Here is a 24,467-nt window from a genome sequence, read left to right on the forward strand (position 1 = left end):
ACCCGGTTATTTAAGAATATTTAATATTATGCTAAAATAATGAAGGCCAACAAACATATTTTGCAAAAGCTCACAGGCAGGAAACATCTTATTTGAAATTACACCAAAATATCGTCCTCATTAGGTCCCCCTGCCCTGAAGCACCCAGATTTAAAGCTTAAAGCCTCTCCGCCCATAATCTTATTACTTTACAAATAATCAGACCTCAAAAGACACAGATGATGAAACCCTGCTACCACAGAGGGATGCACCTCCCGCTCCTCCTCCTCTTCACTATCATCATCATCCTCATGAGCGGAAGTCCTGGGAAACCAAAGCCACAGGAAACGCGGCATGATCCGAGCCGCCTGCTAACTAATCACCTAACTAACCAGCACAGGTGTCAGTCCCACCCTGACTGTCGCACTCGGGGAAGCATGGGAGGCTCTCCGAGCGTCGAGATACCAGGTGGAGGCAAAGAGGGATACCACGTCCTCAGGGTAAGAGAACATTTTAATGTGGACGTACGGACTGTGACCTCCTGTTAGCCCGCGGAGGAGCAGCTAACGATAGGATAGAAGGGTTATTTTTCCTTTAGAGGAAGCGACCTCTACTACTGGCTAAATGCTGATGCTAGTAGAGACTTGTGTTTGACACAGACCCCGAGGAGGACTCAGACACACCCAGAAATCTCTTCACATAGCTCGTTGTCTTTATTGTAAACGGCTAGCTGTCCCCGCCTTTGAATGGAAGCTCCTGCTACGCCCACTCTCTAGCACCAACCGCTGATGTGTGAGCTTGCTAATAGCCTCTCGGTCTACACTGTTTAAATGATATATATCCATATTAGAAACTGGACACGGTTAATTGTCATTCAGACGTGCAGTTTGTGAGACAATCAGCAGATGTCCCCCCTCACTCCCCAGCAGACTGGATGATGCCAGAATAACCGGTGTGGCTGCTATACGTGATTTATGGAAATGGGTGTGTGTGACTGTTTTCATTTGAAAACGTTATACTCCACCAGTCAGTCCAAGCTTTTAAAGAGTTTCATCACCAGATTACACGCAGGGAAAATGGGCCACACTAAAAGTAAAATGCTAAATGTTTGCATTTTGTGCTTCAAAGATCTGTGTCCAATCAGACCCACTGATCAAGGATCATTAAGAAAAAAGGATCACTTTGAACATAATTCATTCACAGTGGGTCATTAGCTCAGTTTGTTTTAGAAAAGCCTTTAAAAATTCTTAAAAAGATACTTTAAATACAATTCAGGGACACGAAGTTGCAATAAGACAACAACAACTCATAAAAACACTTGCCCCAACAAACAGGTGATCAGCTCTAGGCGTACCTAGATGATGGTGGGAAGGATACTAAGAAAGGGAGGAAGGAAAATAAACACCTGGGGAGTGGAGATAAGAAAGAGTGCATCACAGGCAGTCCCACACCAGCCCTGAACCTATAGCGGCATAGCAAAGGGATGGTTTTAGTGGTTTTATCAAAAAAAGGCCAGTTTGAAGCTAATGTTAAATGTAGAGAGGATGCCTGTCTCCTAAATCCAAACCGTGAAAAGAAAGCGAGCGGCCTGATACCTGAAGGCTTGGCCTCCTATTCTACTTTGGAAACTTTTGGTATCAGAAGTAACCCAGCCATCTGAGAGTGAAGTGCTCTGTTAGGTTATTATGGTAATATGAGGTCCTTAAAAGACAATATGCCCTGAAGATTCAAGACTTTGTATGTGAGAAGGAGTAAAATAACCAGTTAAGGCTAGTTTCCAAGAAGGAGACTAATGAGTCTTCTTGGAAACCTCACTTGACACACTAGTCTTAAACCAGTGAGAGGAATGTTAAACTACACAGGAGTGTTTGCCAAAACAGAGATGTACAGGTTTTCATTGAATGCTGCTCGTCCTTTGTGACAAGGACCTGTGTGCAGATATTTAAAAGACTGGCATTAACCTGCTTTACTTGAAAACCTTCTGACCGCCTTCTAATCTGTAGGTGCAAGAGAATTCTCCCGGTCGCCGTGCGGGACTGGAGCCATTCTTTGATTTTATCATCTCAATCTGCGACACTCGGCTGGTGAGTTTCCGGTTAGGTCAGTGTTAGTCACGGATATTCCTAGGAATCATTTGGATATACTGGTTTCTTTACAGAACAGGGACAATGACACCCTGAAAGAGCTGCTGAAGATGAACGTGGAGAAGCCCGTCAAGATGTTGTTGTATAGCAGCAAGACGCTGGCAGTGCGGGAGACGACGGTCACGCCCAGCAACATGTGGGGCGGCCAGGGGCTTCTGGGAGTCAGCATTCGCTTCTGCAGCTTCGAGGGAGCCAATGAAAATGTTTGGCATGTCTTGGTGAGTGTTAGGTTCTGTCTGAGGCTGCTTTTTTTGGGGGGGTGTTCTTATTTATTTCTGTGATCTCATGTGTTGATAGCTGCATGTTTTTGAGTCCAGGAAGTGGAGCCGAATTCTCCTGCATCCCTGGCAGGTTTGAGGCCGCATGCAGACTACATTATAGGAGTGGACACCGCCATGACTGAGGTGCCTGCTTAAGATTTTATTTTTATTTTTTAATGCAGGAATTAAACCAGGAACAAGTTAACCTGATGTGTATTTTTGTGGTTTTTAAGCAGAGCGAAGATCTGTTTTCCCTCATTGAAACACATGAAGGGAAGGAGCTAAAGCTCTACGTTTACAACACAGACGCAGACAACTGCCGCGAGGTGGTCATCACCCCAAACTCTGACTGGGGTGGAGAAGGCAGGTATGACAGTCACTAAAAAAAAAAAGATCCACACAGTTTCTGTTGCTGGTTAAAATCTGTGAGCTTTCTTGATATTACGTAAGAGAGGAGTTTACAGTCAATCCTGCTAGTTTATTTAAGTGCAGAATTTGTTCTAGGCTATGTTTTTATTTTCATTTCTGGATTTAAAAACTGTGTTTGATATATAAGTGCTGAATGCAAAGCCATATGCTGCCTTTGTTAGTGTGGTTGTTGGTGCCAGATGGGCTAATGAGTATTTCTGAAACTTCTGTTGATGTCAGAGGTCAGAGGAGAATGGTCAGCCTGCTTCAAGCTGATAGCAAGGCATCAATAACTCAAATAAGCTAAGAACACAAACTCTTTAGACATTAGACACTATAGGATTTGAAAAAGATTCCCATTATTGAGTCAGTTCTGCTGCAACATTCAGATGATAGGGTCAAAACTTGGTGTAAACAACACAAAAGCATGGATTCATCCTGCCGTTTGGCACACTTTAAGTACCAACGAACCTTTTTTTTTTTTCCGTTAATGCTATGGCCTGTCGTTGTTGACCATATCCATCCCTGTAAGTCTACCCATCCTCTGTGACACGTAACAAAGCTCACATCATCTTAAACTGGTTTCTTGAACATGACAATGAGTTCCCCGCACTTAAATGACCTCCAGAGTTTCAGAGCTCAATCCAAAGTGGTGGAACGGGAGATTCTCATCATGGTTATGCAGCAAATCTACAGCAACTGTTTGGTGCTATCATGTTAATATGGAGCAGAGTGTCTGAGGAATGTTTTCAGTGCTTTTTTTGAATCTGTGCCATGAAGATTTAAGGCAATTATAAAGGCAGAAGTGGGTTCAACCCAGTACTAAGAAAGTGATGGAGTATACTTCTGCTACACATGTAGAAAGTTATGAATCATTCCACCAAGAAAAATGATACCCCTACGTTTAGGTGTATCTTGAGTTTCAGTGGGTTTGATTGTTGAAAAAGTTCTACTGTAATTTGAGTGTCAGGTTTTTCTTTTACAATGTTTCTGATGCTGCCCCTTCACAGTATTGCTCTATTTCTGCCATGCAGTCTAGGCTGTGGGATTGGCTACGGTTACCTGCACAGGATACCTACCCTGCCATTTGCTGAGGGTAAGAAGATCAGTTTACCAGTACAGACTCATTACGAACCACCTCCTTCACCAAAAGATGGCTTCACAGAGGTAAGTTGGCATCTTTAATAACTGCATCCAGAAGTAAATCTCATTTTGATGCTGTCTGGCTTCCAGCTTTTGTTAAAATGTACAAAACACTGTTGGTTACCAGGTCCACCTCTCTGCCGTCGTTCCAACTGTTCCAATTGCTGTGTCGTCTTCTGCTTCGACGGGATTGGAGCAAGGTCTCGCTAGCTTGTCCGTCAGCTCAAACCCAACATCGGTCCTGAGCAGTCATACAGGTACACTGTCCTCTCTGACTCTTTAGCATTTACAATTTGAGCTGATCTGAGGATGAAATCTCACGGAAATTAATTAGTAGTTCAAATGAAACCTAAGTGGAATAACAGAACAACAAGAGTTAAAGGCATTTAGAAACCTATAATATCTCCTCCTTGTTGTCGCTTTCTCATGTAATAAAACATATGATTATATAATTTCAGGAGTTCCTGCTGTCCCGCTGCACAACCAAGTACCCCTCTCACAAACTGTTCCACTGTCTGTCAGTCCTGCTCCAACGCTACCAGGTTGGTTAAATTACATTGGGTGTTCATAGCTCCCCAGTTTTTGTGCCAAGTACAGTCTGTAAAATTCATACTTTATGATCCATGATGCGAGTCTGCTACACCTGTCTATTTTTTCTCCCTTTTCTTTTTGTTGCATAGGCGTAATGCCCCTACCTGGAGGTCTTTCACCTTTTCCTAATCTACCAAACCTAAATGTCTCATTGCCAGATGTGAGTCATGCATTGCCACCGGGAGTTGGAATACAGCCCGCAGGTATAAATGTGTTCTGTCAAGCATGCTTGGGTTCGGATGTAAAGGCTAACGCTGATATTTTGCTTTCTTACTATCCAATGCAAATTAGAAATGTATTGTAAAGACGTACAGTGTAACGACCACAGGCAGCTGAGAATAGTCCAGCTAAATACAGTTTATTACTACTGAGTGACTTTGATGGAACACGCCCAGCTTAGTAACATTTTAGCTTTTAAAAGTGTGATGGCAGGCTCGCTGTTTTTGGTGTTCCCAACATTTGTTTATAGAAACAAATGTTTAAGGGTTTATTTTTAATATTGAGATAGCAGCGATTTAGTGAAACTTGGCTATAGGATTTAGATTGACTGACTTTTAAGTGTCCTTGAAAATTCTGGAACAGGTTTGACTTATTAACATCACTCCTTCTCCCATTTCTAGTCTTGACATGATCTTTTCATAACACAGTTAAGTGACAGAGACATTGTGCAAAGATGTATCCAACAGTTCAACCTGGTAAATTCTAACGGTTGGAAGAGGAAACAAGTATTTAAAAAAAGAAAAACAGGTTTTCTTCTTTTACAGTTCTGTAAACATTTCTATTTTTGCCTCCATTGTTTGTGTCCATTCATATTTTTCCTCTAGGCTTTGACACATACTTCAGATGTGTCATGTTGACTAGTGTATTATGTCATTTTACTGGATCCTCTGATTAATTGGTTATTAAATGTGGGTTATCTATGTCTACGTGGTTATAACATTCAAACACAGCATCAGGGTCAAGTCTGGATTCAGTATCTTGCCCAAGGATAAACTGACAAGTGGATTGAAAGAGCCAGGGATCGAGCCACCAAACATCTGATTGGCAGACAACCAGCTTCACCTCTGACCCCTGTGTAAACTGTTTCGAACTAGCCAAAATGTTCTTGAGACTTGACAGATGACAAAAGTAAAACTGAGTATAGTGTGGGTATAAGACATCCTCCTAGAAAAGCTTCAACTAGTCTTTGCATTGAATGTTTAGTCTTTAGAATACTATTCTTCCAAAAGATATTCCCTCATTTGGGACTCATGATAGAGAGAACTAAAGTCAATTAAAAATCTCCCCGAGGTGTCCAATTAGTTTGAAATGTGAGGATACAATTCTCATTGTTATCATTTCCATAAGCATGTTATTGACCCCTTGAGCCATGTAGATGGATAATGTCATCATAGAAGAGTCTACTACCATCGTGATCAATCTTTTTAATTGTCCCCCGTGGCATACTAGAATCCATAACTGGAAGGGTCAAACATTTCCTTTACTTTTCCTCCCATCCACATGTTTGCAACTGCAGTCTAAAGGACCTTTAACTCTTTTACCTTATAAAAGGGATAGCTGCAGATCAGTGTAGCAGATCATCAACTAATCTGAAGGTTGGTGGCTCGATCTGTAAGCCGTAGTATCCTTGGACAAGATACCGAACTCAAAGTTATTCTCAAGATTTACTGAGAATCAATCCCCTTATCATAAAGATGACATCTGATAACCACCCTGTATCCTTAATGATGAGTTGACACCACAGTATATATCCATTAAGATGTGGTTTGACAACCAAGGCAGAAATCACCCTCACTAACTTTTGATGCACACCTGAAATGACCGAAAGTGTTCGGTTCAGAAAAGGGTTACCCCTGGTAGGCGTCCAAGGGTGAAAGGGTTAAACCAATTACTAAGTCGATCATTTTAAATCATGTGAAATTTGCTTAGTGTTTATATTTAAACTAAAGTTGTGGAAGAGTAACTTACCTTTAATATTCAAATGCATTGTTGCACAGAAACTGGATTCTGACTCACACCTCACTGAAAGTGCTTTACAAAGGCATCTTTCCAGGATTGGTTGAAATGGAAGCAAACACCGTCTGAGCCTTTTCTTTAATACTGAGTGTCGTCTCCAGGCAGGAAAAGTAGAAGTGTAGTGTCCAAGAGCTAATGTTGTTAAAGTAAAATTACAATTTTGCTAACGGAAGGGTTTTGTGTCATCTTCTGCAGGTCTTCCACCTCTTTCAGCAATTAACCTGCCAGGTGTAGCCCCCAGTGCAACTCCTCCCCTATCCAACTTTGTTTCACCCCCAGTCTTTGCCAGTACTTCGCCTGCTTCCACTATGCTAATGAACAGTTTTCATGCCAAAACCCCCAACTCCCCATCAGTGACCACCTCTGGATCAATAAATATTACAATGTCTGCAGACTCATCTTAACAGAAAGCAAAAATTGAAGATGTTGGCATGCTCTCTGTAGAGTCTTTACACAGTGTAATCTGACCATTCACCCCAGCACTCGGCTGACAAATTCCACGTGCAAACAGACCATCAGGATTGTTGTGCGAGCTCGGCTGCAAGAATGGAACTGGTATTAAATGCAGGGCATCCAGTTTGTCCTGGAAATGGTGTGTCAGAAGAAAAGCCCTGCGTCTGAAGGCAGTTAAAGGAACTTTGAGAGCATTTTGGAGTTTAAGTTGTTCTGTGATAGAGGACATTTAAATTCTTTTTAAAATATGGAACATGGGTTATTCAAATTGTGCAAATCAGCGTCTTCGCATCTTCAAGGATTACACTACTTAACGGGAGGGCTCAACTATAACTTATACTACTGGGGATCTTCCATTAGAAAACAAGGCTTGCTGGCTGCAGGATTGCAGACATTGTTTTCTTGTATTGTATGAAATTATTTGTAAAGTGAAATATTGTTACCTTGATTAAACTGATGTATTTTCTCAATGTTAGCCTCTGGTTTTTCTCATCTGTTGTGAATCTTACCTGCATCCTAGTATGTAATGTAATACTATGTAATACTAAACATAACCAGAGGGTGTCAGTATAATCACAGACAGAGCACACCTGAAAATTTACAGTGAATAAGCACTAAATTATCTTTTTATAGATGCAATGTGCACTAAGATCAATGGGGAGAAAAAAAAAAGTTTCCTGGTATTTATTCACTCTTAGCAGAACTGTACAATTTGTACCCGAAGTGGAACATAAAGCCCTTGAAAAGTAAGAGCAACAAAGCAGCAAAATGAAACCACTCCAGGAAACTACTCTTAAATTGGGAAAAATTTGAACTCTTTGTACACATTACTGCTGCAGCTCAAAATTTGAAAATTCACCTGTACAGCATATACAGTTTCCAATTTATCTGTTAATATTCCTGCATAGGGTTTTTTTTAATACAATTTAATTTTTCTACATTTGGTTATTTTGTGCATTAAACGTAAGTATGCTGCCCCAATCTACATGACACTAGATGCCACTTGTATGCTACACATTACATTCTCATGGCTAAGTAACTCAAATTAAAGCCTAAAATTTGTGGAAAAACAAAAAACATAACCAAAACAATTACCCAATCAATGGTGAAATCTTTGTAGTTCTACTTAACAATGACTGTCTTCTCCTCACAGTAAATTAACTTCTAGCAGCTGAATCATTTGCACCCTGGCAGGACCACATTATTTAATCTAAATGGTGGCCTGCCAAAGTCTCTCTTCGGCCCTTTAAGGCCATGTCCATCAGCAAGATCCGAACCGAGTGTCCAGTCACATTTTCTTCAAGGTATGTAGTCAGTTTCAGTGCTTTTTTTTTTTTTGTTGTTAGACCTTCAACGAGATCCATTTACCCATGTCCTTTACCCGTCCCTTTACTGTCCCTCCAACTGATCAAGCCCTGGTAAACAAGTAGAAGCCTGGCACAGGTCAGAGGAGGCCAGGTGATGCCCCCCACCTGAGCCCGTTCCTTCCATCGCTGGCTGTTCCTCCTCTTACGAGCCCAAGCCTCTGAAGAGCTCTGCAGGTGCAACTTCAGTCATCAAGTTTTAAATTTTTATGCGCATTTTTGTTTTTTTGTCACAATTCAAAATTGTCAATATGAGATGTTGCTGGAGGAGGCTGGACTTGAGACCGCAGCACTCATTTGCAGATTTCCAGAGGAGCTTGATCTCCGGATGTGAGGGAGCAAGTAGGGGTCACTTCCCAGCTGGTGAACGTCGATCCGGTCCTCCTTCCTGTATGCCAGGCACCGCCGTATGAAAGCCTGAAAGTTGAAGAATGTATTCAAAATTAACAAGTCATAATGTGTGATGATATTTAAAAGACAGCAACCGTGTGCAAGTTCTGCTACCTTTGCTTCGTTACTGGAAACTGGCTTCACAGGGAACTGAACGTCGGTAGCTTTGAGTATGGTGTTCTCCTGCAGGATATCTTGTTGTGACTGATTGTGGCCAAAAGGCTGGAAAGAAGGACAACTTTATCATCAGGCATAAATTAACATAAACACTGCTAGAAGACCAGCCATTGTCCTTACCTTCCTTCCATACAGACACTGGAAAAAGATGACACCCACAGACCACACATCCACCTTGTTGGAGATCTTTGGAGGTTCTTTACCAACCACAAAACACTCAGGAGGCAAGTACCTGATGTCACAATATGCATAAATCAAAGGACAAGATTGGCACACACATTTATGGTCAGTACCGTTTTTACAATTTTAAGTTACTTATAGATTACTACAACTACAAATAGTAGTAGTAATAGTACTGTTACTACAAATGGGTGCCTATTTTATGCTACTTTTTTCTTTCCATTATACCTTGCTGAAATAAATAAAATCATGCCAGGTATCTATACTGATATGAACTGGGTAATATGTTAGGAACAAAAGGACGCCACATCCTTTGATGGAAATGAAAATTATTAACAATACAGAGAATTCAAAGACAGCCCAAAATCAAAGTGAAAAACTGATGCAGCAGGCTAGTCCAAAATTTCATCACACATCACAACTCAAAATGACACTCCGTAGTTTGTATGGTCCTATGTGCTTGTATGCATGTCTGGCAAAGTCGGGGATGCTCCTAATGGGATGCTATCCTGGGGAATATCCTCCCAGATCTGGACCAGGGCATCACTGAGCTCCTGGACAGTATGAGATGCAACCTGGTGGTGTTGGATGGATGGAAACAATGTCCTAGAGGTGTTCTATTAGATTTAGGTCTGGCAAGTGTGAAAACCAGCCAGTGGTATCGGTTCCTTCATTTTCCAGGAACTGGCTGCATACTCTCGCCACATGAGGCCGGTCATTGTCACGCACCAGGAAGAGCCCAGGACCCATTGCGCAAGCATACAGTCTGACACTGGTTCCAAGGATTTCATCCTGATGGCTAACCTGTAGCGTTTTGTCCAGTTTCCTCAAAGGATGCTCTACACAGCATGTCAAAATATGCCAAGTTTTCAGCTACAGCTAAAATATAGCTCTATTCTCTTTGTTAATAGCCAACAGAATTATCTCTTAATGCGTTGACACAACACTGCCACTGAAAGACACCGAATTCAACATTTATCCCAGGAGTTAATGCCTTTATGCTTGAGCAATTCAATGACTGGTATGAAGAAGCTGACACAAAAGTATTCCTCTAAAAATGTGAGTTACAAGGAGAGAACTGAAAATGAGTACTTAAAAGCACTTAACGCACTCTTAAACTTGGTTCCACCAGGACCATCATCGACATTTAAGGCGTTTCAGGACTGTAACGATGTTAAACACTCAATGTAAGCGTCTACTTCACAAACAGCTTTTGACACTTTCACAAGAGCACAAAACTAAATACGGGATCTTTGTTTATAAAGAAGTACGCCTATAATATGTTACTGCTACTTTTCAGTAATCATCAATCAACATTTAAAGACAATTTTAAATGTCTGAATGTGATTTAGGAGCATTTCTTCTCACCAGTAGGTTCCTGCACCCTGTGATGTCAGGTCCATCCCATCTACGCCGTAGTTGTCATCATCCATAATTTTGGAAAGACCAAAGTCAGTGATTTTAATTTCCCCACAGGCTGTGCCATCCACCAACAAGATATTACCTTCAAATCAAAACACATTAAGTCAGAACTACAGCAGTAATCACGCTCAATCAGAATCAGAATACTTTATTAATTCCAGGGGGGGAAACTGTTTAAGACTGATCCGTTGTTCAGAAGGGGGTGTTTACCTGGTTTAAGGTCATAATGGATGATGGGAGGTTTGATTTCATTCAGGTATTTTAGTGCATTTACAATCTGCATGACTATGGACCGTGCCTCCTTCTCAGACATTAATTTATGCTGCTTCAAGTAGAAATCCAGGTCGTTGCCCTCGCAGTACTCCATAACGGTGCAAAACCTGTTGGACGGATAAATTAAGTAAGAATTACTTAGTGCATTTTTTTGACACCTTTCACATGCTATAAAATGTGCAGAGTGACTGACGTGTCTGTGTCCAGTGAGAAGTAATCATAAAGTTTCACAATCCTGGGATGGTCCAACTCCTTGTGTATTCTGTACTCTCGACATGCATGCCTGTAGAAAAGGATGATATTTATCATACCATTAGCAACCAAAGCAGGAAGGTGCTGTGCTCCCTTATAATACAAACATATTCACACAGACTAACATACTTGTGATAGTTCTCTTTTTTTTCTTCTCTCCAGTTTTTGTTAAGTTGGTGGATTTTCACAGCAGCGTATCGTTGTTCAATCAAGTCAAAAGCCTGAACGACACAGTGACAGTTAGAATAAACCTGCACAGCAACACTTATTGAGAGTATTTTTCCATGTTTAATGACTTACCTTGTAAACTTCACTAAAGCCTCCTCTGCCTAGAAGATGCAGGAGCAGGTATCTTTCATTCAACGTTGGGTGATCTTTAAATCTTTAGATTGGAGAAAAAAATAATAATAATAAAAGGAGGGAGGAGTAAAATTAAAATTTGGACCTATGTGAATCACAAATTAATAAAAAATTAGCTTTGCTAGATCAATTTATTTTAGGTTCAGCACTACAAAGACGAGCAAAGAGTCACATTATGCTGCTTATTAAAAACTTAACGGCAAGTCTTGCATAACAGTTGAAGGTGTCAAATTTCAGCTCCAAATACTGCACAGATAAATAATTTCACCCAGCTTCTGCAACGTTTTAAGAGGTCATTTTTCTGACTACAGGTGTAATCATGAACTGCTGCACACGACGGTTTACAGTAGAGTTCAGCGAGTGAGATAAAGGAGCAGCATACTGCATTATAGCTGATATACAGACATGAATAAATGAGGGGGGAAAAAACAAAGAAATTCTGTTGCTTCTAGCACCTTCTCATTTTAGCTATGGCCGTCTGTGTAAGACAAGTAAGATGTTTTGGTTATAAAAGTCCAAATTTTAGCTGCTCAAACACTGTTTAGATGTTAACGTGCAGATTTTATGAAAACATTTCAGTCACATTTCAAAATCCAATCACTCTCAAAAGAAGCAAAAAATAAATACGTGATAATCCCTTTATTTTTATATAGCAAGTTCTTCAGTAAAGTGCAGGCAAGCACACAATATAAGGAGAGAGAAATCTGATGTGATCAATAAACCGAAGCACAAAACAGCAACCTCTAATTTAATTTTCGGTCTCAAAGCTCCCATAATTTTTAATTTCACTTTTAACACAGCTGTAGTCTGTGTGAATACAATCAGAATTAATGTAATACTGCCAACCATATTTAGCAGCTTGATGTGCCAACGACAGGACACTTGCTATTACTCTAAGGACATTGCAAATACAAGTAATCCACTGGGTCTTCATTCCCCCCGGATACTGGAGTACATAAAGACTTATGGGCTGCAGGAGCAAACACAGAACAGACATTTTGTTCGGTTTGCTCATAGCTAATGCATCTCTGAGTTAGCAGACATGGATCTAGCAGGGAAATAATGGCAGACTGAGCTGTTCATTCAGAATTCAAGAGGATGAATCCGTTTGCCAGCTGGAGTGGGGTGGGGGGTGGCGTTAACCCATTCTGACACCACAATGGTCTATAAATCAGAACAGCAAGTTCAGACACACTGAATGTGACAGAGAAAGGAACAGACAAAAAGAGATGGGCTTCCCCCCCTCATTTTGTGGGTCTCACAACACACGACGAGAAGCTTAATTTCACATAATACAACCCTTTATTATTCGACTGTGGACGAGGACTGTAGCCTTGCTTGTACATCGTGTTCCAATGTCAATGCAGCAAATGTCAAGGAAAGTGATTTAGACTCACTGTGAGCTGTCTTCGTTATTTATTCTCTTCAGTTCCCGAATGTGAAGGTTGCGCACTCTCTCCAGACGCTCGAGCTCTGCCTGGATCTCAGCTTCTTCCTATAAATGATTCAAACACACAAACACACAAATGCACAGAAGGAACTTCAGAGCACTGACTACAAGGAGAGTTCATCAAAACCCACTCATACACATGACGAGCTCGCAATTAAATATTAACATCTGACTTGGTGCAGAGTCCGTTAGGGCTTTTCAGTGAAGCTTTTTTCCCATGAAAACAATGAGTAAATTGACCTTATATTCTTTGCACAATCTTTACTAATGGAACAGGATTTTCAATCAGGAAACTGAGGAAAAAGGTGGAAGAGATAAATGCAGAAAGTTTGGCCACAAGCTAAAATCTAAATAGATGAACAGATTTAAAAAGTCAAAGTTACAGTTCTTTATTGTTATTTTAAATAGCATTAGCATTTTTTACCCCTTTTACAAAGACGTCGGTCATTGCAATTTCTAAGGCTTGTTTACAACCACTGGGAAAGGTCAGGTGATGCAAATTTCAAAGGTTTATGAATATACCAAGTCAACCTTTAGCCCAAAAATATGCAGCCATAGCCCAAAAAGTAGGAGAAGGCTATGCCTCTGCTGTACAGCCACATCTGCTCAAATTGGATGTTCATGGAAGGCTCGGTACAGTTGGCCACATTGAGAGGTGCACGCTAACAGTTATGCCTCGGCCCCACGCAGTTCCCCTGCCTAAACCTCATCAAAAATCTGTAGTCATACCTAAAAAGAGCAGTGAATGCAAGATAGCCCAAGAATCTGACAAAACTAGAACCCTTTTGCAGGAAGAAGGAAACAAGTTCCTCAAACAAGTATTTAGGTGGCTTTTAAAAGTAACCACTCTCACCAAAGGGGGTGTTACTAAGCAATAAGGGCCATGCGTTTAAGTGTATAGCACTCAAAAAGGAAGACATCGGACCTAAAACCCAGCACTGCAATGTTCAATTTTTCTATTTTTTGCCTTTTGTCATACATTTTATTCCATTATAATCTACATTTTTATTAATATTTTATCTTTTTTAATTGATTCATCCTACTTTTAGGCCATTAATGTTTTGTCTGTTTAAATTTCTTACTGTTGCATATTTATTTTGTTCTTTTACTTTGTCAATTATCTGTCAGGCACTCTGAACTATATTAACTTGATTGAACAATCAAACAAAACGTCACAATTCTGTTTACCAGGCTTCATATTTCCACAAACCTTTTTCAGATGTCCAAGTCGCAGTTTGAAGATCTCTTCCTGTTCATGGTACTCTGCTAATGTCAGCCTTTCAAGGATAAGAAAGCATATAGAAACAAAGCATGAGCCTAATTTAACAGTGCGTCTTAAGTTTAACACTTTCAGTTAATACTGTGCTACATGCTGTTAAAATCTGCTTTCCTGGTAAACATGAGGTAATAAAGCAAAACACGGGGGAAAAAGATCCTACACAACACATACACAAGGGTGTGGACTTACAGCTGAGGTAGGCTGGGTTTTAGAAAGGGATCGTTTTCTGCTCCATTCACCGCCTTGGTTTTCCGTTGCTTTGGCTCAGAGTTTGTGGTTGGTGTTTGGGAGTTGTTGGAAGATGGAGGTTTCCTCTTGGCAAGAAGTTTCCTCTGCCTCTCAATGTCTTCTCTCTGTTGGTTTATCCACTCCTGCTGCCTGCCGAAGGACATATTAAAGCTGTTAATTTTAGAGGTACAACTACATTTTAGAATTTTCAACTTGAATCTGACGATGGAAATACTGCAGATGAAGGCTGCAATGCAAAACTCAGTGAAATTATACTAAAAATACTAAGTCTGTTTTGACAACATGAGGTTAAATCTACTCTTAAGCGAATAATGTTAAGAAGTGACGTGGCAGCTGTCCTAGGAAATGAAGCCTTGGAGCTGAGCTTACAACCCCCAACTTTTCAGTAGCAGGGGAATTAAATGTGCATGTAATGTGCAGCTTTAAGGTGTACGTGGAGAGCTAAACTTAAAATATGCAAAGCTTAATAAATAAATGGGAGATAAAAAATGAAAGTTGCTAAAGTTATTCCCATTTACAAAACCGGTGAAAGACATCATTTTACAAACTATAGACCAGTGTCAATACTCTCCCAGTTCTCTAAGATACTGGAAAAACTCTTCATAAAAAGATTTAATAGTTTTGTGGAAAAATATGAATTAATGACAGATAGTCAGTATGGGTTCAGAAGCAACAGATCAACAGCTTTGGCACTGATAGATTTAATGGAAAAGATAACGGAATGTATGGATAATAAGAGGTATGCGCTCGGAGTTTTCTTAGATCTAAAGAAGGCGTTTGATACTGTTAATCATGAAATTCTATTAAAAAAACACTGGAAAAGTACGGGTTTAGGGGAGTGGTTTTGGAATGGTTAAAAAGCTATGTAGGGAATAGGCAACAATATGTACAAATAAATGAATATAAATCTAATTTGATGGATATAGCTTGTGGAGTACCTCAAGGTTCAGTACTGGGTCCAAAAATGTTTATTATGTACTTAAATGATATCTGCAGAGTATCGGAGATTTTAAAGTTTGTAATATTTGCAGATGACACAAATATACTGTGTTCAGGTGTGGAGTTGCCACAGGTTTTGGGGATGATCACACAGGAATTAACGATATTAAAGAAGTGGTTTGATATAAATAAATTATCATTGAATCTAGATAAAACCAAATTTATGTTGTTTGGAAACCAAAAGAAAAACATCGAAGTAGAAATATGTGTTGACAATGTATATTTAGAAAGAGTAAATGAAATAAAATTTCTTGGGGTGATCATTGACCACAAGCTCTGTTGGAAGCCACACATTACTTATGTTCGGGGGAAATTGGCACGGGGCATTGCCGTCCTGGGGAAAGCAAAGCATATGTTGGATCAGAAAGCACTGCACATTTTATACTGTGCTTTACTACTGCCATATATGAGCTACTGTGTAGAGGTCTGGGGAAACACATACAAAAGTAACACACAAACAATAACTATAATACAGAAAAGGGCCATTAGATTAATAAATAATGTAGGGTACAGGGACCATACAAATGCACTCTTTGTCAAAATGCAAGCTATTAAATTCCAAGACTTGGTGAAGCTTAAAACAGCGCAAATAATGTATAAAGTAAGAAATAAATTGCTTCCCAAAGAAATCTGTAAATTGTTCATAGAAAGAGAAGGTGGGTATAACTTAAGAGGGAAATGGAATTTAAAAATACAAAGTGCTAGAACAACTTTAAGAACTATGTCTATCTCAATTGCAGGAGTTAAATTATGGAACAGTCTAACAGAAGAAATAAAAGACAGTCAAAACATAAAACAGTTTAAAGTAAAATATAAAAACCTAATTTTAAATAAGTATAAGAATGAAGAAAACGGGGTTAACCCAGGACGGTAATGTTGCTGGTAATGGTGTTGCGGTTCTTTTTTTTTTTGTTTTGGTTTGTTGTTTTTCCATAACTTGTGTATCTGCAAATATACACATTCTGTATTTTTCATATGAAAGAAACTATACTGTGGTGGGGCTTGCTAATTTCTTGTTTTTGATTTATGTATGTTATGTTTTGTTTTACTTCATATGTTGTTTGTTTAATTTAAGACAAAAAAAAAAAATTAAATGAATGAGAGGTAAAACTTGAGGGGGTAGGGACAAATAAGTAAATACTTCAGCCTACTCCTTTTCAAACAAATAATGGAATGATATTTTGTAATGATTGTGAAGGCACATGTTTGAAATGTTTGAAATAAAAATGAACTGAACTGAACTGATAAACAATTTAAAAGCTTCTCACTTGACAAGGTTTTGGAAGGCATAGCCATCTGTCCACTGCTCTGTGAATGAGGCCCCATGTCTCACTGTAGTAAAGTGGCCTAAACGTAGTCTATCCTGCATGCTCTTCTCCCGACAGGCCTGCTTCTCCTGGGTGCTCTGAACAACAACAACATAAAATACAGCATGCAGGTTCACAGCCACACAAACATTCCTGATTTTAATAACGCAGGCTACAGAAAAAACGCTTGTTTACCTTTTCTATAAGTAACTTCTTGCTCATGGTGATGCACTTATTCAAGCGTTCCTTGTATTTCTCAAGTAACTTTTGCTGTTCATCTATCTGTCTCCTGAGATCACAGTTTGCCTGTGAAGCAGAAAATGACACTGGATAAGCAGACATAGAAACAAAATGCTTTACTAAACACATTTACTATAAAACTGAACTCTGGGAAGTTTTATCCACCTTGTTTTTAAACTTGTTCAGTCAATAAAACAGTAAGATGTCCCTCTTACCCTTAACAGGTCATCTATCCTGCCCTCCTTCTTCTCAAGGTCTAGATTCTTGGTGCTTTCAAGGGCAGCCAATTTTAACACTGTCAGGTCAGTCTGGAGTGAAAAACAAAAGGAGTTAAACACTTGTCATATCAAACATGTTTTAAGAGTGAATGCAGAAAGGCTTTGGTTACAACCTCCTCACCTGAACAAATTTGACTGCTAGTTGCTTTGGATGTGCCATATGGTCCCCAAAAGACAGACTAGTAGGAGATGAGCTATTTTGTCTAACCTAGAACACAGAGAGTGATGATGTTTTATTTAAAAACAGGTCAACACTATGGTGAGCTACAAAAGAGTTATTTTGTTATTATCACAGCTTACAGAAGTGCCCTGAGTCGAGTGGGAATGTGAATTCTGGGGCGAACGAATCACTGGTGGGGGACCTCTGACAGGACTGGACCCATTTCCTCCCTGGAACTACAAGATGAAAAGAGAGGATAAGTAGCACCGCTGCCTAAGATCTGGTAACAGTAGACAGCCAGTGGGTCCTTTTATTTTACTGTAATGTGGTTACAGACAGGAAATGGATTACGCCTCAGATCTTCAACAGGCTGATATAGCACACATTATTTTCTGGGCACTATATATTCATCTATAGTGCCATGAAGTATACTGTTCATACTTCATATATGAAATATCTGACACAAAACTTACATCGAAATAATCACTTATTTTGGGTCCCCGCACAGTTGATTTTCCTAAAATCAAGAGAAAGCAGGGATGAGTGTTGTGATTTATCAAACATATTTTATTGGAATAACACAAACAACAGGAGTAAAATAATTATAACCGGTATAACAGAACAACACTTACCTTGGCTGCTCTCTGACTGGATCTCAGGTTTCCTTTTTCTGCCTCTAGTTGTTTCAGTCTGTTTCTTCTCTGGGGTCTGAAACATTAAATTTAATTTGGTATAATTTTACAGTATGATTACTGCACAACGGACACTCTGAACCTGAACTGCTGCTGTATTCTCTATATAGTGATAGCTTTTTGTTTCCAATGGGTATTTATAGATATTCATGCTTTATATACAGAATAAGTAATATTACAATAGATGTTTGGAGCTGTAACGGCCTTTTTTTTAAGTCCCCAATAGTCCAGGTTAACAACAGTCAAGAAATGCAACAAGTTCTGGAATAATAAAAGTACTTTCCTAATATCTGAAAAATATTTCCATTATAAATATTGGTCTTTTGAAAAATATAAATAAATAGCATTGTTTCGGTCATGTTGAACCTAGAGGGATCACTGCAAACACCAGTGTTGACCAGACAAATCTCCAGCCTTTAAATGCAAAATATTCGTTTTCAGATCTGATAAATTACCCACCGAATAAGCAGGAGAGCTCCCTCTTTTCACATCAGACCCCTATAATGACAAGGAAAGCTTTAGACCAAAACTTATTACCCATGGATAATAAGTGACCAGACTAACAGTGAAAAGCATTTATTGCAAGTGTACTTCATTATTAAATAAAATCTTTATTTAAAAAATTATTAATTAATAGTATAAAATAACCACCAGTATGCAAGTAAATGACAGTTCAAGACTACATTAAAAATATATTGTTTAATTTAACAATATTGATACTGGAAATATTGGTATCATTTCCAGAATAAAGGTTATATAATAATGGAATGCTTAAGATTAGCGTGCAAAGGACACAAACACTTGTGTCAAGCATGATTAATCTGGACAGTGTAAATGTGATCAGAGTAGCTCCCACATAGGATTAAAGATATTTACCTCCGACTCCTTGTCACTTGAAGATCCTAGACTCCCAAAACTGTGATTTGAACATTCATTATTGGTCAAGCCCTGAAATAAAGAGAGACAATTAATAACCGAGTCAACACTACAATAGGAAACACTTAAACAATAAATAAATACGTCCTCATTTCTGACTCACTTTGGTTCCCCCGCTTGCGCTGCCAGTGCTGCCCCCTGTGCTGCCGCTGACTCCGCCCATAAAACGAGCCTCCAGCAGCTCCTGTCTCCGGGGGTCCAGGCTGTGCAGCTCCTCCATGGTGCCTGGGAGGATTAGCAACAAATCACAGTGTGTCTCCGTTATTCAACGATCAGCTTAATTGAACCCATTTACTGCCCACTCGAGTGGGCAAATGACACAGCAGCAGTAAGCTTATGAGATTTGAGTCTAGATCAGAATGTAGGCCGAGACCAAATTTCTGCCCGCTCCCTAGTGGCATCCCCAAGGCAGGTTTTGCTATATTTATTCATCAAGTACTGAAGAGATAAGCTAGTTGTGATTATGGTTACACCAACTCTACAGGTAAAAGCCTAATACTTAAATAACAAAAATATTCAAAAGAACGCGTTATATTCTCCAAATGCAGAGGCCACATTCAGAAATTTTCTGTTTTGTTTTTTTTCTTTAAATCATGAGAATCCAAGGGCAACATTTCAAATGCTAGGCAATGCTGCTCACAGCGCTCCTGCGGGAATGATGCAGGAGCACCATGGGCTTTGGTGTTGCTGCAGACTCAGAGGTGCCTGCTCACTAAATCTGTGCTGTAATGAGACAACCATTTTGAAAGGGTTATGGAGGTTTGGCACTGCATCCAAGCTTAGTACAGTAGGTAGGGATTTTCAAAATCCATTTAAGAGTAGGAAAGACAAGAACGCACTGAATATGTTTAAAATTATACCAGCTAGGATTATAAATGTGAACTAAAGATCGAGGATAAAAAGTCATCTTGTAGCATTCAGCGACATGAATTGTTGGAGGATATGTATTACAAACCACTGAAACCAAAATACACGTACTTTTGCTTAAAATATTTCAGCAGTGCAAGAAGAAACCTACAGAAAAAAAAAAAAAAGTCTCTCTAAACGGAGTGAAAGAAAAAATAGTTACAATTCAAACGTGATTGCCCTGATTATCCCAGATAACAAATACAAATTAAACCACACAGTTTCACATGAAAAATAAAATCTTCAATGATCTCAGGACTGAATCTGCACTTCATTTAGACCCTGAGGACTTCACATAACAGTTTGCGCACACAGCTAAACAAAAAGTAATTTATTACATCCTCTCAAACCAAACCCTGTCTCCTATTATGGTATGATTTGCAATGCATCTGCAAACACAAAGCAACTTAACAAATGGGTTGTAACAGACAGAATACAGCTGGCTCGCCAAACGATACTGACATGAAGCCATTTCCCAGATAAGCACACAAAAAAAGAAGTGTGTCTAACGTAAAAAGAATCACGTGTCCTGTCGTTAATTAAAATCCCTTCTTTACCAATCGTGTCATTCACAAAAACAGCTCCAACGTGCTGTTATACTTTAATTTTCTGAAAAGTCAATAGCTACTTTTAAGAATTAACCAGGCTAGGATATTTTTACTTCCAGCATGCTATCAACACCTCCACAGAGAAGCGTCCGTTACCTTTTTTAAATAACCACCACGGTGATCGCTTTAGGCAAATTCTATCTGAAAACTTTTAACTGATGTATTTGCTATCTTTATGTGTATTCAGTAACACATTTAAGCTGAAAAGAGACCTGTTATTAATGTAGTCTTCTAATTTACATTTACTAACACTATATTGTGATCGATAGTTACACTTAGTGAAGTATTTGTGGTGCTATGCATCAAGTCTAGCACCACAGAAGCCATGGAACTGTAAGCCACAATCAGCATTTGCCTCACTGAAATTTGATCAATACGTGCATAATACTGTCATATTTATGCTCTGCAAGCAAGATATAAAATAACAATGATTACACTGATGCATCTGCTTAGCTTATTATAATCACTACTTTGCCCTAACCTCTTGATTAAGACTTAATAAAAAGGTCAAACCGTCATGAATCTGATAATGTTAACTACCCTTTGCAACCACCCGATAGACCTTGTTTTTTTGTTTTTTACTGAGAAATACCTTATTAAAAAATAAATAAATAAATAAAAATTAGGCAACCCGCACATGTTTCTTCCTAACATTGTCATGTTTGTGGATCTGTAATTTCCCAATTAAATTCTGCTCGAGAAATCATTTACTGCAGGTCACGTACCTAACACAGCTAACCATGTTTTTCTGCATGTGGCAGCTTTATCAATTTAAGAGCAAAAAAAAATAAAATAACCTTATGGAGAATATTTGCTTTTTTCCTCTATAAATAGCACTGTGAAAACTATCTGTACCAAGCAGTCTTTAAACAGTGACTTAATTTATTAAGGGAAAGAGCGAGAGAGAGAAAAAAAAAAAAAAAAAGGTATCCAAACCCTCACCATGTGTGAAAAAGTAATTGTCCACTAAACCTAATAAGCAAGAACTGCAATTGAGCATTTGTGATAACTGGCAATGAGTCTTTCACATTTATTATCTTCTTTGCAGAATTGTTTTAATTCAGCCACACAGGATGGTTTCTAGCACTGACGGCCTGTTTAAGGTCATGCCAAACCATCTCCAGACTTTGACTTTCAGGCCGCTCCAAAACCTTGATTTTATTTGTGTGTTTTGTTTTAACCCATTCAATCTGATGGTTGGACATTCCCCTTCAGGATTTTCTGGATTTCATAGTTCTATCAATTATGCCAAGTCATCCAGGTCCTGAAGCAGCCCAAAGAAATTTTTGACAAACATTAGATGAGCCTTTGTGTTCATTTTGGTGAGCAGTGATTTTCACCTTGGAGCTCTCCCATGGATGCCTTATTTGCCCAGTCGCTTTCCTGTTGTTAAATCAAATCAAACTCTGACCTTAACTGAGGCAGGTGAGGCCTGCAGTTCTTCAGATATTATTCTGGGTGCTTTTGTGACCTCCTGGATAAGTCGATACGGTGTTGGAGTAATTTTGGTAGGTGGCCACTTCTGGGAAGGTTCACCACTGTTCCAGGTTTTCATGGCTCTGACCATGGTTTGCTGGAGTCCCAAAGCCTTAGAAATGGTTTTATAACCCTTTCCATACTGATAGATGTCAACGACTTTGTTTCTCTCCTGTTCTTAAGTGTCTTTTAGATGAGATCTTTCAGCCCAATTCATTTCGTCAGACAGGTTGTTTTTAAGCAATTTCTTGATTCAACAGGTCTGGTAGTAATCAGATATGGGTGTGGCTATCAAAATTAAACAGAACCAAAGAACCAAAGTTAAATAATAAATTAACTGTGATTAACAAACCAGGCAGATTTGGATCATTTTTTCCCCCTTAAAAAATGTAATCATTTAAAAACTGCATTTTGTTTTTAATTGGGTTACCTTTACCCATTTTTTTTTGGGTGATTTGAAACATGTGTGGAAAAATAAGCAAAAAAAGAAGCCCTTTGATTTTACACAACACTGTATATAGTAACTAAATATCGCATGCGCCTTAATACATCGGCTTCATTTTCAACTCATTCAAATGATTAGCACCATTTTCACCTCACTACCGCTTAATTAGAAAATCTAACACATGCAGGGAATAACTGGCTTCTACGTTCAGTGATGATTATCATTTCTGCATAAGCTCTGAAATGTCCAATGTTGTAGACGATCAACCAATACTTTTGCATTTTTATGACTTGGTTTTGCTGAGACGGATCCATAACCACATCTCCCCAAATGTTTATGCCAGTTTCACGTCATAAATACACATGAGCTGCGTATTGTTTCTCAAGGATTTGCTTTTGTTTCAAACATGAAGGCCTCAGAGCATAAATATTATCTATATTCAAGCCCCTGCGGGAGCTAGCGGTTGAACCCTTACAGCTCATGGTGTGGATGTGTTTTAACTCCATGCTGCTCAGCAGACAAGCTGACCACCTGTTTATGGCAGACATTTGGAAAGTCGTTTTAAAAAACCCAAAAAAAACCCAAAAAAAAAAACAACTGACATTAGATGAACAGGCCATTACAGTCTGAGTCCATTCATTGAAAACTTGAAAACAAAATGAACAAAATAAATTATAGTCTCATTCTCATGTAGTCAGCTATTACTAATTTATGTCAATCTGTGTTTACAAAACGAAGTGGGGAGATTCATCGGTGTCCTAGGCTGGGTAAAGTCCTCCATCATTACAACAGCCAATGTTAACTAACGTCCAGGAAGCAATATTAACATTAAGTGCCAACTACAGATGTATTTTATGGCGTTATGATTGGCATGCTGCATAGCCCAGCCATAAGTTCTCCTTCAGTTTTGCTTGTCATCTCTACACAAACACTGAGTATTACTTAGAGTGAAAAGCTAAGGTCAAGCAAGGCTACCAAGCATCCAGTGCATTAGCTTTAGTTACAGACCACAAATACTTCCAGGATAAAAGCCGATGCAAGACCCCTGTGTACCGTAAAGATGACAAACAACACCACTTACACATGTAGATGATGTGGACACTGATGGAAGGAAAACAGCAGTTAACACACAAAGGATTGCTAACGATGCGATGCACACCTTTGCACTGGCTGCTGCCAATCCACTAAGCATTACTAGAATTTGCTTGATTATCTCCATTTGCACATGATTATCGGTAACCTGGCTAATGTGTGCTCTTAAACAGGCAGCATGCCTAATGGAGGATGCATCGACTACCACAGTTACATTTCTGCTCAAAACAAAGCTTAATCGCCATTGCACTAGTCTTAAGGTTACTGCACTGGCCTGGGCACAGAAAGACGGTCCTGTGTCTTCGGTGCTAGTAGCTAGCCAAACAGGTTCAATGGACTTTGGAGCTGACGCGTTAGAGTAACGTTAGCTAGCGAGCAGATTTCGCCACCAAGATTTGCTCGGTCATTTTAATAGAATTTCCCTTCTATATGCACAAAAAGAACAACACGAACAAGTAGAAAAGACGTGCGGCTTAAAATGTTTCACGATACCTTTCTGGACCTTCACCACTGCCGTGGTATGTAGCTGAAAACACAGTCCGTGTTGGGGACGTGGAGAGCTGGGACCAAAGATGGCGTCCCCTCCAAACTTCCACTACTTTGGATACTCATCAAGCTACTTTTCGTGTGTAGGTGCTGCAGCGCACATGGGTAGGCTTTAACACTGACTGAAAAACTGACCGACTGGCGTGCCCTGTGTGACTTTAGAAGGGCACGGTGACTGCCAGTAGGTGAAAATGTCTAATTATTGTGTTTTAAGGACACAAACCTCTTCACACCTCAGTAGCGAGTCCGGGCTCCGGGCCCACCTCTCCGTCTTCAAGTGGTTGGCTATGAAACGTCACGCATCGTGTGCAAAATTCTTATCGCGAGGGCGAAACATTTCCCCCCCCCCCAGCGTCAGCGACAACATACGAAAACATGAACACCATATGTTT

At 39.4% G+C, this 24,467-nt stretch overlaps 2 protein-coding genes across 3 annotated transcripts; one reads left to right on the top strand and one right to left on the bottom strand.

The window, feature by feature from the left end:
- Window positions 1-203: 203 nt before the first annotated feature.
- LOC308410226 (Golgi reassembly-stacking protein 2-like) lies at window positions 204-7,464 on the top strand. 2 transcript variants are annotated; one of them, XM_080903415.1, is made up of 10 exons: window positions 204-479; window positions 1,983-2,063; window positions 2,138-2,341; window positions 2,441-2,527; window positions 2,617-2,750; window positions 3,826-3,958; window positions 4,062-4,191; window positions 4,393-4,476; window positions 4,615-4,728; window positions 6,737-7,464. In XM_080903415.1, the coding sequence occupies exons 1-10, from the start codon at window positions 219-221 to the stop codon at window positions 6,943-6,945; spliced, it is 1,437 nt and encodes a 478-aa protein (XP_080759541.1). In that variant the 5' UTR covers window positions 204-218; the 3' UTR covers window positions 6,946-7,464. The 2 variants fall into 2 exon arrangements, with proteins under 2 accessions (XP_080759541.1, XP_080759542.1); XM_080903416.1 differs by having other exon boundaries at window positions 2,620-2,750.
- A 199-nt stretch (window positions 7,465-7,663) lies between these two features.
- tlk1a (tousled-like kinase 1a) lies at window positions 7,664-24,360 on the bottom strand. The gene is given in 24 exon segments (XM_080903605.1): window positions 7,664-8,775; window positions 8,863-8,970; window positions 9,046-9,157; window positions 10,474-10,609; window positions 10,738-10,907; window positions 10,994-11,083; window positions 11,182-11,273; window positions 11,353-11,434; window positions 12,810-12,907; window positions 14,073-14,139; window positions 14,331-14,519; window positions 16,658-16,794; window positions 16,892-17,002; window positions 17,152-17,244; window positions 17,336-17,422; window positions 17,515-17,610; window positions 17,848-17,891; window positions 18,007-18,082; window positions 18,526-18,564; window positions 18,943-19,014; window positions 19,106-19,227; window positions 24,022-24,061; window positions 24,063-24,098; window positions 24,100-24,360. Coding segments are annotated over 24 exon segments (2,310 nt in total). The 5' UTR covers window positions 24,142-24,360; the 3' UTR covers window positions 7,664-8,604.
- Between the last annotated feature and the right edge of the window lie 107 nt (window positions 24,361-24,467).

Source organism: Rhamphochromis sp. 'chilingali' (assembly GCF_963969265.1).
Source record: "Rhamphochromis sp. 'chilingali' genome assembly, chromosome: 14".
Taxonomy (NCBI): domain Eukaryota; kingdom Metazoa; phylum Chordata; class Actinopteri; order Cichliformes; family Cichlidae; genus Rhamphochromis; species Rhamphochromis sp. 'chilingali'.

Excerpts from the sequence above, each read along its gene's own strand:
- LOC308410226 (XM_080903415.1), top strand. The coding sequence starts at position 219 with ATGATGAAACCCTGCTACCACAGAGGGATGCACCTCCCGCTCCTCCTC. Across the intron at positions 480-1,982 it reads AGGGATACCACGTCCTCAGG|GTGCAAGAGAATTCTCCCGG; the intron begins GTAAGAGAACAT and ends TCTAATCTGTAG. Across the intron at positions 2,528-2,616 it reads TGGACACCGCCATGACTGAG|CAGAGCGAAGATCTGTTTTC; the intron begins GTGCCTGCTTAA and ends GTGGTTTTTAAG.